This window comes from Callorhinus ursinus, unplaced genomic scaffold (assembly GCF_003265705.2).
Source record: "Callorhinus ursinus isolate GAN/ISIS: 27379988/994484 unplaced genomic scaffold, GSC_fseal_2.0 scaffold35, whole genome shotgun sequence".
Lineage (NCBI taxonomy): Eukaryota > Metazoa > Chordata > Mammalia > Carnivora > Otariidae > Callorhinus > Callorhinus ursinus.
In genome coordinates, this window is record NW_027397097.1 from 4,714,750 (window position 1) to 4,731,814 (window position 17,065).

A 17,065-nucleotide genomic window follows, 5' to 3' on the forward strand; every position below is an offset into this window, starting at 1 on the left:
CTTGGCCCTGGCTTCTAGCAGTGAGACTGGTTTGTAATCCCTTTTTTTTATTAAAGCTTTATCCTAGAGTCTGAACCCCAGAGCTGGAGCTTCTCCCTTTCTCATGGCTTTATAATTCCACTGTTGCTGGTCTTTGGACATGTTTGCTTACTTATAAGCCTAAGCCTCTATCTTTTTAGTAGTTTGGCTTTTAATTTTATCTGTTATTGCTAAGTGTTTGGAGAGGGTGGTTTAGAAAGAGAAACATCCTGACCAGAAGTGCTTCATAGATTCTGAAGTTTCATGAAGTCTTATGAGTCATGGACTCTGCCAATTACTAAGTATGTGATCTTGGGCAAGTCTCCTCATCTTTTAAGGCAGTTCCTTTTCTGTAAAATACAAATCTTAATAACTAGCTCATTAGAAGTTAAAAAAATGCCAGTAACCTCAAATTTAAGGACAGTGATTACCTCTGAGAGGAATGTGGGAAGGAATGGGTTTGGAAATGGGAGGTGCCTACAAAGGCATTTGTAACAATCTATTTCTTAAGCTAGATGGTGGAAACACAGATATTTATTGTAATTCTTAAACTGTACAAAAATATGTATATGCTTTTTATGCATGAAATATTTCATAATTTTTAAAACATGTCCACACTGCCATTTTGAAGGTAAACAAGGTAACATATGAAGGTGCTTTGTAAAGAGTCAAAGCAGGGAGCAGATACTGGGCATTACTTCTCCAGACAAAGCAGGCTTGAGCTGGAACACAGACCCAACCTTTGAACGAGGTTTTATTTCTATAAGAAAGGGGGGCAATAAGTTAAGGGGCTATTTACATGGAGGTACCATGAGGGGAGCAATGGTGAGCCTGAGTTCTCCCTCCTTTCTCTGCTTCCTGGCTCAGGCTGTTCAAGTTTGAGTCACCTGCCCAGGCTCTGAATGATGGTGATGCAGCCATGGGAGCTGGTACAGCGCTGCAGGGATGGCTGGGCCTCCACCTGCCCATTGCTGGGGTCAAAGGTGAAGACCCTGTCGGTGCTCTCCCCAAGATCATCCCGCCCACCAAGGATGTGGACCTTCCCGTCACACACAGTCACGCCACAGCTCTCCTGGGTAGAGAAACAGAAAGATAGTCAGCTATGGGGTCCATTGTGGGGCTCCCTCTGTCCCTAGCTGGCCAGTCCAGACAATAAAACCTTCACCCACAGAATATGAGCAGGCAGTCTGGATGGCAGAAAGGCAGGAACTGGGTGGGTGTGAGTTCAAGCTCTGGCTTGACCCTTACTACATAGCCTTAGACAAGTCACTTAAGTTCCCTGGGCCTCAGTTTCCTCCCCTGCAAAGTAAGAATAATAATAGTACCTTCTTCATAAGGTTGACTTAACAGTTAATGGGGTTAAGTACATAAAGCATTTTACATAGTGCCAGGAAGACAGCACTCCAGGAACAGTGACAACAATCATCCCCACCACCACCGCCGCCCTAAGATTGCAGACTCAGAGAAGCCAGAAATCTCAAGCTCTTAGAATCACTGAAGGTCAGAACTGGCAGGGACCACCGATCTAACCACACCCCTATGTAGTCTCTCTGGAGTTTCAGGAAAGGGAACAAGAGGTGGGGGAGGCCAGGAATGCAGGGAACAGAGCCTCCAGGGCCTGGACCTCCCTGCTCTGATATTACTAGGGCAGGGGAACTTATCAAGTCCCTTCTCTACCCTGACCTCCCCGCAACAGGCAACCAGCTGGTGGCCTTCAGGACAAGAGACTTCAGGGTCATTTAGACCAAGACCCTCATCCAAGGCTAAAGCACTTGGAACTGGGGTTCCATGCTCTGCCTTAACATGGCTTAACTGGAGGCCTTGGGCGAGGCCTCAGTCTTTCTAAGGCTGGTCTCTTCATCTGTGGAACACAAGGCTGATTATCCTAATGAGGACAAAACTAAGGAACTAGGTACAACTGCCTAGCATGGAGTCAGAGATAGACTCAACAGCCTCTGAGTTCCACATCCTTAGACATGGAACTTTGCTCTCCCGAATGGAACCAGTACCAAGGCTGTGCCCGGGAGCCTCTACTTACCACGGGGCTGGGGAGGACAGCTGCCTCCCCCCAAACATCTGTGCCAGGGTCATAGGTGAAGATTTTGCTCATGAGGCCCCCCACCACATAGATGGTGCCCTCAAGGGAGACAGCCTCAAGGCACCGCTGTGAGAAAGGTGCTGGAGATCGCAGGCTCCACCGGTCCTCCTTGGGGTCAAAGCACTGCACCTGAGGGGCAGGAGGAGGGGCTGTGATGAAGCCTCACCCCACCCCCCAATTGCCCTGCTGCCCACATCCTCCTACCTCCCCAGTAGGGGGACTAATTCAACACATTGGCCTGTGTCTTCCAGACCTGAGCTAGCATGGGGCCGGGGAGGGGGCGGTGGGTGGGCAGAGGAAACCCACCACCCTTGCCCTCAGGTGTGCTCAGTCTGGTTCCACATCCTGGCCCCAGCCCTGGACTCCCTTTGTCCAAAGCCGCCTCATCTTTCAAGGTCCAGGAAAGGTCTGCATCCCAAGAGATGGAAGCACCATCTGCACTAGTACTATAGAAGGTCCCCAGAGAGCAGGCCCTCCATAGAAATGCATTTCTTATTGCATACATTGTCAACCCTCTTCCCTCCCCCTGGTGCTCTGAGCTCATGACGAGATCCCAGCTAGGGTGTCTTGCAGCCCCCATCCTTACAGCTGTCCACAGGCTTCTCAGGCCCACCTGTGTTCACACCTTCCAGAGTTTCTGAGGGCTTATACTACCTGCCTGTTCACCTGTATTCCGTTTCTTCAGTTGTTTCCTTGGAGACTCCTGGAATGGCCTATATTGAATCAGTGCTGCACCAGAGGGCAGTTCCCCTAGCCAGCCCCAGGAAGAGGTGTGTGGGGGGGTATGGAATAAAGAGGGGTGAGGTATCCTAATTTGGGAAAGATTAAGATCTCAGGACCGCAGACTTGTGAGGCCATCGGGAGGGAAGAAGCTGCTATGAAGACTAATTTTTATTCACAGCCTAAATGTCTAGCAACAGAAAATTTGGTTGACAGACTATGGTTCATCCACCCCGTAGACTATTACACATTGAAGTGATGGCTGTGAAGAGTTTCTAAGCGTGTGGAAAATGCTTACATTTAAATGAGAATAAAAAGCAGAATGCAAAATTTTACTACCAGTAAGAACACAAAACTAAAACACAAAAGTAGATTCAGAGGAAGCCTGCAAGTCAATGCGCCAAAATATTAATAGTAGTTATCCTTTAGTGGTGGGATCATGGGTGATTTTTTTCCCTATTTCTCTGTGTTTTCTAAATTTTCAAGTGTGTGGGTTTGTTTTGTTTTGAAAGATTTTATTTATTTGAGAGAGAGAATGAGATAGATCATGAGAGGGGGGAGGGTCAGAGGGAGAAGCAGACTCCCCGCTGAGCAGGGAGCCCGATGTGGGACTCGATCCCGGGACTCCAGGATCATGACCTGAGCCGAAGGCAGTCGCTTAACCAACTGAGTCACTCAGGCGCCCCTGGGTTTGTTTTGTTTTGAATGAAGGAAAAATGTTTTAATTGATCCCACCCTTGCCCTAACTTAATTTTTTAAAATCTATGAAACCCATATGGCACCAGCTCAAATACTCAGGTCCGGACCTGCCGTATGACCTTGGGGTCATCTCTCTGAACTCACTTCCTTGCTGAAACAAGGGGGTCACTCCTCAGGACTGCTAAGAGTGAGAAAACGGAGGACGTGGAAGTGCCAACTCTGTGCCTGGCCCACGGCCCCGTGACCCCCTTGTTTCAGCAGGGAAGTGTCATACACAGCAGACCTCCAACGCCCTGCCCGCACCCACCTTGTTGGTGCTGAGGCCGTCCTGCCCGGCGCCCCCGACCACGTAGATCCTGCCCGCGCAGGACACCACTGCCGCTGAGCTCACGGCCTCCGGGAGGGGCGCCGCCGCCGCCCAGGTGTTGGAGAAGGGGTCATAGCGTTCTACACTGCGCAGGCGCCGAAGACCGTCGAAGCCACCCACCGCGAACAGCTGCGGATAAGGACAAGCAAGGGTGGGAGGCTGAAGCAGCCTCCGTGGGGCGTCAAGGCCCTCTCTAGAGGTGTCTCAGCCCACCGCCTCCGCTATGTGCGGGGAGAAACTGTCCCCAGACTCATAGGAGGTACATCCCAGCACTGCCAGCACCTGGGCGGCCTCCCTTGGCAGGTTTCTTCTATTACCTGGGGATAAACATACCCATCTCTGGGATGGCTATTAGACCTGTCAAATATCTGGCACCAAGCTGATGCTTAGTAATAGGTAGTAATTTACTGAGGGTTCATCACCTTAAGTGATCCTAAGAAGCACTTTTATTTTCCTTTCTGAATTTGAGATGTAGCTTATAAAGATAATTGGATTTTTTTTTCCCCCCCAAAGTGGCAGGGTCAAAATTCACACCTAGTCTGGCCCCAGAGCCCACACTTTTGACCCCTGACCACTAGGTATTATCAGCATTATCATGTAACTTTGGGCAAGTATCTTTCCTTTCTGGTGCTTAAGATCCCATCTTTCAGACAGACTGTCTTATAGGACCTTCCCCCAGGAAGTCCACTCATCTGTACCTTGAGCCACAGGGCAGCAGCTGCTGTGTGTCCCTACCTGCCCCTGCACGACTGCCATCTTGTGCCTCCACCTGCCCTTGAGCAGTGAGGCCACCTTGATCCAGGTGTGCCAAGGGGTATTAAACATCCACACATCACGGCTGTTGATGTGGCCTCCTAGGGAAAGAGAAGCCGCTGTTGACTCCAGGCCCTCTTGGGGTCAACAGCACCCCTAAAGACCTAGAAACAAGGGCCCCCAGATCCAAAGGAAGAGTTAAGGGTAGACTGTGTTTTGAACGAATGGTGGGAAGGTGTGAAGACAAGGGGCAGGGAGTTTTGTGGGGAGAGGCCTGAGAGATTTAGGGAGGAGGAGCTGATCTTCCCTGGGTGCCTTGTGGTGGTATGCCAGGCTCTGTACTCCGGGAAGCAAAAAGGGGGCCACTTAGAATTCAACTGGAGATAAGAATGCAAGTGTGCCCAAATAAGCATCAGGAATGTGCTGGGGGCAGAGGGAGAGCAGAGCCACCTACGCTGGGATGGGAAAAGGTAGAGAGTGACTCAGTAACCCTGCCTCATTTCTGCACTTACCTTCATGATTTCATGTCTATTCTCATTCCTCCAAGAGGTGTTAGGATTATTATACCCAGTTTACAGATAGGAAACTCAGATGTGGCTTAGAGACCAGGAAGGCCCTGCTGAAGGCCCATGGCCTTTCACTCTAGATCAATGACCAGAACCAGAACTTCTAGTCTCCCAAGCTGAGCACTGGTTTGCCCTGTGGGGCTAGGCCCTGGAATGCAGACTGTGGACTCTTCGTCCCCATTCCTCCTGGGGCTACTGACCAGGGACTTACCTCTCAGGAGCAGCCTTCCCAGGGACAACCCTGACTGCATCCCTCAGCCTGAGCCCGTGACTCAAGCCCCAGCTCTGTTTTGTAGCCCCTGCCTCTGTGTATTCCCACCAGCACCCAGCAGAGGCCCTTCATGTTGTTCACAGGCCATCAGCAGCCTTGGATGAGTTGTCCAGTAATAATGCGTGGCCTGGATGGTCCCTGAGGCCTTTCTGGCTCATTCTTCTGCTCCTTATCCTTCCCAGACACCCATAGCTCCCTACAAGTGCAGTCTACCTAGGCCTGGAGTCAAAGCCTCCCTGATTTAACTTGACTCCCTTTCCTGCCTCATCTACAATACCTCCCCTCCTCTCCCAGATGCACTCAACCTACACTTCGGAGACCCGAGTACCTGGGGTTTCTTTCTGCACATTCCAGTCTTCGTACCTTTGCCTATGCTGTTTAGTCCAGATTTTCAAGGTCCAGCTGAAAAGTCTGGTGGCAAAGTGAAGTCTGTCTCCCCTTCTCCAAGGGAGCAGGGGCTGTTTTATTCTCTCTCTAAGGCCTGGACCTCAGGGAGGGCACAATCCACTGGTATCAAACCAGTCTGTGTTTCTCCTAGCTTTACCATTTTTGAGATAATGGGAAAATTCTTAACCTCCCTGTAAAATGGGGTTGTAGGGGAAATTGAGTAATGTAAGCTGTGTAGCATAATGTTCTGCACGCAGTTGGCTAAAGAAAGAGAAATGATTAATAGTAATACGAATTGAAGTGGATATTGCTGAAAGAAGGTTAGAGTCATACCAGTGACTGGCCCTGCAGGACTACATACCACTTCAGCCAATAGCTGTAGGTTATTGGGGAAAATCCCACCCCCACCTCGAGGTTGGAGAGAAAAAGAGAGTGGCTTGAGGGAGGCAGAGCCTATCCTGTGGGGCTCCCGCTGTGGCCCTGCCCTCACCCGAGACATAGATGTCATTGCGGAGAGCAGAGACAGCGAACTCTGAGCGTGTGTAGCCTGGGAGGCTGGGCAGTGGGGTCCAGCGCCGGCTCTCTGGATGGTAGGCTTCGGTGAAGGGCAGCTTCAGGAGCCCCTTGCGGTCGCAACCGCCGATGACCACGATCACTTCAGCTAGGTCCATGAATCTGGCGTGGGGATAAGCCCAATGCCTGTTGACCCGCACCCAAGTTTTGGCCCTCTCTCATCCTCTTGTTGACCACACTGTACCGTCCTGCTGCCCTTCCATGCCCCTATGCCCTTTTGCACTCCCTGCCTCCCAGTCCCATGCTGGACTCTGCCACCTCCAACCTCCTTTCCTAGTATCGATGGGAAGAGAGTCACCAATCCTTAACCCCAACTACTGACATCTAAATTACAGGGAAAGGATCTTTACAGAGCCCTTACCTAGAAAAGTCACCTCGTTTAATTCTTATGATAGTTTTATTGGGCGGGGGTTACTACTCCTTTTGCAGAGGAGGAAACAGGCTCACAGACTTTGGCCTGCCGGAAGTCATGGAGTCAGTAAGTGAGAGAGTTGGAATTCCAAGCCCAAGTTGGCTGCCACTAACCCATTCTCTTTACCCTTTTCTGCCTTTCATCCCCGACTGCCAGTTGTGCTGCCTCCCTCCTACTGTAACTATTTCCAGAATACACACCCTTTCAGTAAAACATTCTCCCCTCCCACTAACCACCCCCCCCTCAGGCTTCTGACCCCACCAGAATTTCCAAACCAAGCCACCGGCTTCCTACCTAATTCCTTTGACAAATATTGAGCATCTTCTTTGTCCCAGGCCCTGAGCTTAGTGTTGGAGACACAGTGTGGTAAGACAGAGGCATCCTGTCTTCTGTCCCTGGGAGGGTACTACTTGGACTATGTCTTGGATTACTCCACCCAAAGTCTCCCGGTCTGGCGTTCCAGCGGTGGGAGAGTAAGCCTCTCTCATTTTTTCCAGGCCCTATTTTTATCCCTTCCTAGACTGAGCTCTTGGAGGGTAAAGGGTATTGCCAATTACTCCCGAGTCCCAGACACCCAGCACAAGACCTGCACAGAAACAGCGCTCAGAATTATGGATGGATGGGCAAGAGAAAGGATGTGTGCAAGGTGTGAGATCCCTGCCTCTCCCCCACTGGACTGTGAATTCTCAAGGGCAGAATTCCCAATACCAAGCCCATGAAATGTGTGAACGAGTGAGCAGAATTAAAGGATGCTACAGGTATTAAGTGGTTGCAGAATCTGGGATGAGGACGGGTGGAAGGCAAGGGGGAAGGGGGCCGTACCTCCGCGGCCGGGCCCGCAGCGCGCCGGCCTCGCGGCCCAGGATGAAGCAGGCGCGGGCCTCGAGCAGCAGCGGGCGACACTCGCGGCTGGCCTGCAGCAGTTCGTCGGCCTCCACCTTCTCCAGGAAGTAGGCGGGCGCCAGCAGGGGCAGGCGCACGTGCTCCAGCAGGCGCCGCAGCTGCCCGCGGCGGGCCGGCGCGTCGTGGCGCACCCAGCGCATGGCCGCCTCGAACACGGCCTCTTCGCGCGCCACGCCCAGCGCTGGGTCGGCCAGCAGCGCCGCCACCTCGTCGGGCGCCAGCTCCAGGAAGTCGGCGTGGCGCGCCACCTCGACGAAGGCCTGGCGCAGCACGCGGCCGCAGCGCTCGGCCAGCGAGGCGAGCGAGAAGGCCGCGGCCACGCGGCGCAGCGCCAGACTGTTGGCGGCGCGCAGGCGGCCCTCGAGGAAGCTCGCGCAGGCCTCGCGCAGGCCCGCCACGCCCAGCCGCTCGGCCAGCGCCAGCACGGCCGCCGCTTCGTCCTCAGCGCGCAGCCGCACGCCCGCGCCGTACACGTAGTCGAGCACCACGGCCAGCGCCGCCGCCCCCGCGCCCGGCCCCGCCTCCGAGGCCACGGGCGCCACGGGCACCACGGCGAGGCCGTGCTCCGGCCGCCCGGCCGCAAACAGGCTGCGGAAGTAGGCGCTGCCCGCGCTGAGCGCCGCGCGGTGGCACGGGAAGTCGCGGCCGCCGGCGCGCAGCACCACGTCGGTGAGGGTGCCGCTCTGCCGGTACGCGTTGAGAGTCTGCAGAACGCGCTGCGCGTGGCAGGACCCCGCACACGGCGCCACGGAGCCGGGCTCCGACTCCTCCAGCACTGGGCCCTCCAGCATCCTGTCAGGTAAAGAATACAAAGAGCGTTGGAAATTCACCTGGTTGGGTTGGGCGAGAGGACAGGAGGCCCCTCATCCATTCATTCCGTTGTTCGTTCCCTGGTTTACCCAAGCCGGCATGCATGAATGCAACGCAGGTACTTTCGTTTACTCAGCGGCTCTTCCTTCCATCCCTTCATCCAGAGTCCTAATGGCTACAGTGATCTAGTCCCTGCCTACTTGGAGGGCTAGGCTTTGCCTTAGCTATATCGCCGTCTTCCTCGCTAACCCACTTCAGTCATATTACTCTTTCTGTTCTTCAGACTCGTTAAACTGTCATCAATATAAGCAGGAGACAGACGGCAAGCTCTCAAATGGGATAATTTGAGGATAGTCTAATAAGGGAACGATTTACAAACACGTAGACAGTGTTTAGGGCCTCCCACAAGGGGTAAAGCAGTGCCCGTGGTCACCAACAGCGGGGAGCGTTTACCTCTCCAAGGTCTGGAACGGGAGGGCCGGGAGGTTACAGGAACCTGCACAAAATATCTGTATAGGAACGGCCCCCTGACAGGAGCTGTAGGACTCAGGCTACCCCACAGAGACCTAGTGTGGTGTGGGGAGGAATAACTCTGCTCCCTCTCATCACCGTATTCTGTCTCCTCTTGCCCTTAGGTGCTCCCTGCTGACCAAACCCTGATGATTGATTGATCTATTTAGGTATTTATTTATTTATATTTTTCTTATTTATTAGAGAGAGAGCGTGCACGCGCAGGAGTGGGGGGAGGGACAGAGGGAGAGGAAGAGGGACAAGCAGACATCTCGCTGAGTGTGGAGCCTGACACTGGGCACGATCCCAGGACCCCAAGGTCATGACCTGAGCTGAAGTCAGATGCTTAACGACTGAGCCACCCAGATGCCCCCTGATTATTCTATTTAATATCTGCCTCTCCTACAGTAGGTGCTCAGTTAATATCTGTTTAAGGTTGAGTGGACGCATTAAGCTAGCATGTATTTAGAGCCTTTTCTGTGCCAAGCAGTGGGCAAGACAAGCATAGACCCTGTGAGTCCTGGATCTCACAGCTTGGTGGGGGTCCCATGGGGGAGTGTGGGAGCCAATAGAAGGGGCACTAGACCCTGTTGGAGGGGAGTCAGGGAAGGTATCCCCTGAGGGATCTTCAGACTGAGAAGTATAGGGGGAATTAGCCAGGAGAAGGGAAGGGAGTTCAGGGAGGATGTCTCCATTTAGGGAACAATCTGTGCTAGGGCCCAGAGGGAAGGAGGGCAGGAGACTAGAACCCAGGCTGAGAGGGAAGTTAGCTCTCTCTCTAGCGAGTTCTCTTGGTGTTCTCAAGGAAGCCCTGGGGGGAGATGGAAAGAGCTGGCTCTACGGACTGATCCGGGCTCCAAACCTGCCTCTGTCACTGACTCACTGTGTGAGCTGTGCAAGTAACTCCCCTTCAGCCTCCTCCTCTGAAATGGGGTGATATTGCCCACAGCATTGTTGTGACGTTGTGCTTATGAAGTGGAATATGAAAAGCGCTAGGTACATAGTACAGACTCCGCTAACACAAGAGGAAGGGAGCATGCCAGGTGTGCTGGCTGCTTTTATGTACGTAATTTCATCTGATCCTCACAACCCTGAGCATTTCTTTAGAGGCCCCTGCCCTTCTTTAAGTTTGTCTTTCCTTAAAAGAAGCACACAGGAAACCGGCCCTTCAGAGGTTGCTCTGAGGACCAAAGGAGGAGTGTTTCTGAAAGCACTGTACAGACTCGGGGGCGGTACTGGGCTGGTTGTGATTTGGTCATTATGAACATACAGTCTCTGCTTGCACACCTCCAGGGACAGGGAGCTCACTTCTTTATGTGGCAACTTACTGTAGGGGAGCACAACTCTGCCCTCTACCTCTTGCCTCTCCCTCCATGCTCCATGCTCTGCCTTCTCTGAGACTGCTTTGCCCCGGAGGTCAGATCTAGCTTTCACTGCTCATGCCCCGGTCATCCTGGGTGGTGGATCCCCATGTCAGGATTACAGAAATGAGCTCCCTGGTGGGCAGGGTCCCAGGAAGCTAACTGTGCCCAAGCAGAGGGGGTGGGCCCTGAACCCACCTGGCTGCAGACTCTGCATGCCTAGCTGCTTGGCCACATTTGCCAGGGTGAGGGCATGTCCTAAGGAGCAGCCCAGGATCAGCAGAGGGAGGTGAGGGGGGTCATTGGAGCATGCTGCCCCCATTCGGTTCTCTGCTGGCTGCTTGCTAAGAAAGCAGTCACCCCCTGAGCTGAGATCCAGGAAGGCAGGTCTCTTTAGAGTAAGGAGGGACCTCTCCCTGTAGCACAAGGAGAGGGAGTCTCCTCCTGGGAAGTGCACCAATACTTTTTCATTCGTTCTACTGCTGTCTACTGTGCCGGGCACTGTGGTCACACTGGGACATCAGACTCCGTTTCCACCCTGGGGATTCCCAGTCTGGGGGCCAGAGGACCCAGTTGCAACGTGGATGGTAGGGATTCCCAGGCAGGGCTCCATTGGACGTTCTTTCGTCCTAGCTAAGCATCTGGGTACCTCCAGCCAAGAGTTCTGATGCGAACTAAGGGATCCAGCCCCTAGAAGTTGACATGCCCCCGTTTCTTGTTCACACCCACACTCCCTCTCACACACACACACTCAGACTTGTAGACACCACACGGCCCTGCCAGTTGAGGGGCTAAGTCCCCGGATGTACCTGGCACTTACCTGGCCATGGCTCACCCGGGGGCTCAGCAGGTGCTGCTCTCGTACTGACCACTCCTGTCTGTCCTGCTGCTACAGCCCTGGCAGTCGGGCTCCAGTGTCCTTGCCGCTCTGCCTGGACTCCGGCTCCGGCTCCGCTGCAGGAGGACAAAGGGGCTGGACGCCAGGGGGGAGGGGAGAGGAGAGGGGGAGGAGGGGACGCTGGGCTTTTGTTCCATTCTTTGGCCAGCCCTGGGAGGGAGGGAAGGCAGGAGGCGCGAGTAAGCGTGGCATTGACCGTGCATGCATCTCGGGGATCCTTGTACCTGGATTGGGGGTGATCTGGCGCTGGCTGTGCCCTTGAATAAATGTATGGATGTGAAGGTGCGGGGGGAGGGGACTGCCCTAAGGAGTCGGGGTGTAGTCGGGTGGTTATGAGGGTCCAGGTGTGCCAGGGTGCCTGTATGTGAGTGTGGGAGCACACAGGGATGTGGTGGGTGTGACTGTGTAGTTGTAGGTGGGACTAACACTGTGGCTGCATAGCTTTGGGACCTTGGATTCCCTCCTACCTCTGTGTGACTCTGCCTATCTGTGTTCCTGTTGGACAGCAGACATTGTCATCGTAGGACTTCATGTGTCTGGTTGTCTGCCTGGTGGGTCCCTCTTTGTCTATGTGATCCTTTGTGTGACGTGGGTCTGTCTGCAGGACAGGGGGTTGTGGCTTGGGGCCCATGTGTGGTCTTATGGCCATGGCATTGTATGAGTTGAGGTGGTTTTCGGCAGTGCACCCACGTTGGAGGGGACTCAGTGAGGTGGGCCGTGGTAGTACTGAGCAGACCTGGCTGGGGTAGATAAGAGCAGGCAGCTCTGGGCCAGCCTGGCCTCCCGGAGCCAGGGGAGGCCACCCTGTAGGCTGGTCCTAGGTCATTTGCTGCCTCCACAAAGGGCCACAGGGCCTGGTGTTTGAGGGGCTGGTGAGATTTGCCTTCATAGACGAGGACAGCAATTGGGAGGAGGTTGCTTTGACAAGAGCCCAGACAGGCCCAGGGCACTTGGGGCCTGGTCCTGGAACTGCCGTGACTCGCCATGCAGCCCTAGGCAGATCACTGCCCATCCCTTGGCTCAGCTCTTCATCTTGGCAGGAGGGAGGCTTGCAGTTCCTGCCCGGCCTTATCTTACTGGGTTGCTGTGACACTCGGGGAGGTTTGTCTGTGAAAGCCATGTGCTGTGTGGAGTCCGTGAGGCCGGGGTGCTGCAGGAACGTGGCCTTGCCAGTGGCCTGGCTAGCTTGGGCAGGCTGTTTGTGGAAGGAACTGTGATGGGCTCACTGTGATGCTGGCCAAGTATGTGTCCCGAGGCCTGGGGGCAGAGTCTGTTTCGTGTACCCCACGCCAGGGAAAGGTATATCTCCTTTCTCCCTAAAAAAGGAGTATGCATTGCTGTGTGTCAAAGGACAGGAGAGATTTGGGCCCTTTTATATCTGTACTTGGGAAGGAGGGCCCTGAGCAGGTGGAGGGCAGGCTCCACCTGGTGGAGGCCACAACCCTGAGGTCCAAGGAAGGAGAGAAGTGGGAAGGGAACGGGCCCTGTCTCTGGTTTTCCTGTGAACAGGGCAGTCTGTCTGTCCTGTGTAGACAAGGGGAGAGTGTGGGGGATGGCATCAGGAAGGTGGGGTTCTCAGTAACTCTTCGGGTCAAGGGGCAGGAGCCAGTATTGACCATAGGCTGTGGGTTCAGCTGAGGGTGGAGACAAGACTGGCCGTCTGCCCAGCTAGGGGATGGCCTCCATCCTCCCTCCGTTGTTTGGGGTGAGGGGAGGCAGCTAGACTGCCTCCGCATCGGGGAGGTGGGTACAGTGTAGGGCCCTGGTGAGAGTGGGGTGCTAACTCGCTGTCCCACTCAGAACTCCCAGCCCCTTCTACCTGCCCCTGAAGGCTCCAGGATGTCTCAAATAGCCAAGTGTGGCCACGAGCCTGGGATATCCTAGCCAGGGGCACTGAAGGGTCAGGGAAAGGCTGGAGTGAAAGGTCAAATCCACTTTCCTGGGTGGGTCTGCCAGAGGCTGGAGAGGTTACTGAGGCATTTTGGGTAGAGCAGTGTGCCCCATCCCTAATCCAGCCATTCAGGATTTCCCTTATACTTCATGCCCAGGGAGAGATGGGAGTTGATCTCTGCCCCGGGAAGGGATGCACTTGGCAGATGGTTCAGTAGGATGAAAGGAGGGTGAATCCCCTCAGTTCCCAGTGGGCAGTCCTAGAGTTTAATGGGGGGGGGCAGTCTGAATTCCAGCATTTGGAAGGGGTTTCTTTTCTTTTCCTCTAAGAAGGTGCCAGAATTGCTCAGACCCCAAGAATTCTATCCAGAAGACCCGTTTTGAGAAGAGATACATCCCTTGGCTCCTAGGAAACACCTCAGAAAGCCACCATATAGCTGTGAGGGGCCCTGCTGGTTCTGCCACCCAGCCCTACATCAGACCCAGGAGGCCTCCCCATCTGCCTCACCATTCTGGCTGGTTATGGAAGGCATGCATCCACTCTGGGGCCAGAGCTTGGGCGGGCTCCTGGCTTTGCCCATTCTCAGCTGTGTGGCTTTGGATGGTCACTTTACCACTCCAGGACCATCTCCCCCCACCACAATATGGGGATACTGGTCCCCAATCCCAGGGCTGTTCAGGAAGTCCCAGTGTCCTGGTGATGCTGGGTAGGGGCCCAAGCACCCTGCACTCTTCCATTCACTTCTGAGAATGCTTCCTCCTCAAATCATCAACCCAAAACTGAATCCCAAACCCAGCAAATCCTCTCCCTACCCTCCCACAGACCACTCAGAGACGACACATGTCAAGATGGCAGCTTTAATCATATTGACCAAGGCCCTCAGGTTCGCCCTGCTGTAGGCTTCCTTGGCCATATGCCCACCCTTGGCCATGCCTAGAACACTCTTTCCCACGTGGCCACTGCCCTGTGGCCACAGATGTGGAAACCTGAGGTTGTGTCAGTCTGTGGATCTCCTGGGCCTCTGAGCCACTCTGCCCTAGAGGCCTGCTGGACACTTAGGTAAGGGGTAAAAGCAGCCTTAAGCCTACTCTTCTGGCCGTCTCCAGCTGCTCCTGGGGACGTGGCTCGGTCCCTCTCCTGGGGCAGGGCCAGTGGTGGTAGGAGGCCGGTCGGGGAGGAGTGTCTCCACCACTGCAGCAGGCTTTCCTCCTGGGCTGAAAATCCTTGTGCTTTTGAGACTGACATGAACAGAGGCCCAGTCCAGGCCCTTGAGGCAGGAGACATGCAGGAGTCGGTTGCCTCTGAGGATAGACAGGAGGACGGACAGGTGGACATCCACATTCTCAACTGCCACAGGGGGCATGGCATAGCCCAGTGACTCATCAGAGCTTCCAGATCAGGATATAAGGGAAGGCCTCCAGGGGAGGACCAGGCCCCAGGCTCCAAACTTTCCAGAAGGAGCCCCAGGCCTGCAGGGGCATCTGTGAGGCTGGAGTCCTGACCCAAGTGGGCCTCAGGAGAGAGGGGAACCCCCTCCAAGGGAGGCCATGGCTGACAGAGGGCTGGAGCCAACGAGGAGGCCATGGAGCCAGCTCCCAGAGCACTCCCAGGCCAGACATGCTTCTGCCAGCTCTCTTGGGTTCCCTGGTCTCCACAGTAGGTACAGGCTGGGACAGACAGGTCTTCGGCTAACGCCCACTGCGGTCCGTGAGCGTCTTGGTGCGGCTGCCGCTCCTGCGGTTATCCATAGGGGTGGGAGCATTGTTGGCGTACGTGTCATAACTGTTGTCTGAGCATACAGAGAGCTCATCGGAGACCTCCATGCCATCGCTGATCTCTGTGGGGCCAGAGGGAGGCAGAATATGAGTGGGGAGAAGAGGGGTCCATGAGGATGGCTGGCAAATGCAGCAGGAAGGGTAACCCACGGGAAGTCCTGGTCAGGCACTTGGAGGTTGATGAAATCACTGGGTTCAGGTTTGCTATTGAGATTGGCTTTCAAGGCCCTCCTTGGACTCTGCAAACACTCTGGCCACACCTCAGTCCACTCTCCCCTGGAATTCCACCTTCCAGCCACAGAAAACCATCTGTACCCTCCTGATCTTGGTGCCCATGCATTTACTCAGGGCCTTTGTACACACTGGTCCTTCTCCTGGGGGTGTCCTCCCTGTCAACACTTCCTTTTCTTAAAATCTAGCTCAGTTTTTCTCATCTCTGTTATTACCGCCTCCTCAAAGCCTCCCCTGAGTCCCCCAAGCTGGAATGGGGCCTCCTCATGGCCACCCTAGCCCCTGCCTCCCCCTGCCCCATCACCTCCTGTACTGTCACTGTCTGTGGCCCCCACCAACTGGAGTACTTCAAGCACAGGGGTGAGGTCTGGGCATCTGTGTCCTACTGTCTGGCACAGCACTGTACATATAACAGAGGCTCAGAAAAGGTCTGCTGAGTGGAGCTGAGCCTACCCTGAGGGGAGGTGAGGCTGAGGGTCTCTGGAAAGGACTTTTCAACCTGCAGTGGGCAGGATGGGGTGAGGACTGGCTGGCTCCTCAGAGTCTCCACTCAGAAGGTGCTCAGTGAATGGCCTTTGGCATTGAAGGACAGGTGGGGGCCTGGAGGCACAGAACCTGCCAGGCCTAGGGGCTGGTCTCTTTCTTTCCATTCATTCTCTCTGCCCCTTCTGACTTCTCTGGGCCAGGCTGTGGGAGCCTGGGCACCCCAGGGGCCTTTGATTGGCCCCTCCTTCCAGGAGCTCCCCAGTGTGGCTAGAGGGCTGTGGGTCACCAGGGGAGGCACTCCAACCCAGCCTTGGTGCTCAGGGAAGGCTCCTTTTGAGCCAAGGCAGGAGGAATGTGAGTGCCCCATTGGCAGGAATCTGTAAATCCTAAGCACCTAAAACAGTGCCTGGCGTTCATCTGTTGAAGGAATGAATAAATAAAGGAGTGAATGAATGAGTGGATGGTCACACAATCCTGGAAACCAGCCCCCAAATCAGTCACCCCCACTTGAGTCTCGGTCATTCAGACAGTGGTTACCCAGCATACCTCTGGGCCAGGTGTGGTGCTAACCCCTCAAGCACCCTGTGCGGGAGGGCCAGTCCCTTTTACAGAGGAGGAGTCTGATGCTAATGTGCTCTGGTACACCTGTCTAGTTGGAGATAGGACTGGGATTTGAACCCCAGCCCATCTGGCTCCTAAATATCCCTCATATCGCTCCTCTCCTCTGTGCTCCCACACCCAATCTCTCCCCTGAGCTACTGGTTTCTTTGCCTCCAGCTTCCCCCTCTTGTCCACCATCCACACTTGCTATAGATGGAATTGTGCTCTCCCCCAAATTCACAGGTTGAAGTCTTAACCCCCAGTACTTCCAGAACGTGACTTTGAGAATAAGGTTGCTGCAGATGTTAATTGGTTAAGATGAAGTCATTAAGGTGGGCCCCAGTCCAGTATGCCTGGTGTCCTTATAAAGGGGAGAAATTTGGACACAGAGATGCATACTGGGAGAATGCCATGTCCACACAAAGATGACCATCCATAAGTCAAGGAGAGAGGCCTGGACCAGATCCTTCTCCCATGGCCCTCAGAATGAACCAACCCTGCCAACACCTTGATTTTGGACTTCTAGCCTCCAGAACTGAAACAATAAATTTCTGTCGTTGAAGCCACCCAGGTTGTGGTGCTTGTTAACCCTACTGTAACAACGACAAATCTGCCCAGGACCCTACTCTGCTTTCAAAGTGAAGCCCGAGTTCCTGACCACACACTCAAGGCCCAAGTGCCCCCCTAGTGCTGTCCTCGCGAGCACAAGGCCACCCCTCACGCCACATGGAAGGAT

General features: G+C 54.4%; 2 protein-coding genes across 6 annotated transcripts in view; both read right to left on the reverse strand.

The window, feature by feature from the left end:
• Positions 1-754: 754 nt before the first annotated feature.
• Positions 755-11,276, reverse strand: KLHL35 (kelch like family member 35). The gene is made up of 7 exons (XM_025848625.1): positions 11,269-11,276; positions 7,687-8,559; positions 6,370-6,554; positions 4,638-4,756; positions 3,843-4,031; positions 2,057-2,245; positions 755-1,090 (listed from the first exon to the last, which is right to left on the reverse strand). The coding sequence occupies exons 1-7, from the start codon at positions 11,274-11,276 to the stop codon at positions 902-904; spliced, it is 1,752 nt and encodes a 583-aa protein (XP_025704410.1). The 3' UTR covers positions 755-901.
• Positions 11,277-14,080: 2,804 nt separating this feature from the next.
• Positions 14,081-17,065, reverse strand: part of GDPD5 (glycerophosphodiester phosphodiesterase domain containing 5) — an 82,848-nt gene continuing 79,863 nt past the window's right edge. For all 5 annotated transcript variants that reach the window (XM_073879725.1, XM_025894465.2, XM_073879724.1 and 2 more), the window contains one exon: positions 14,081-15,074. In XM_073879725.1, the coding sequence (XP_073735826.1) occupies positions 14,926-15,074 (149 nt within the window). In that variant the 3' untranslated portion in view covers positions 14,081-14,925. The remainder of the gene's footprint in view (positions 15,075-17,065) is intronic.

Bases quoted from the DNA above. Each gene is read 5' to 3' on its own strand.
- KLHL35 (XM_025848625.1), bottom strand. The intron at 4,757-6,369 runs GTGAGGGCAGGG...CTCTTTCCCTAG, and splicing joins CAATGACATCTATGTCTCGG to GAGGCCACATCAACAGCCGT. The intron at 4,032-4,637 runs GTAGGGACACAC...CCTTATCCGCAG, and splicing joins TGGCAGTCGTGCAGGGGCAG to CTGTTCGCGGTGGGTGGCTT.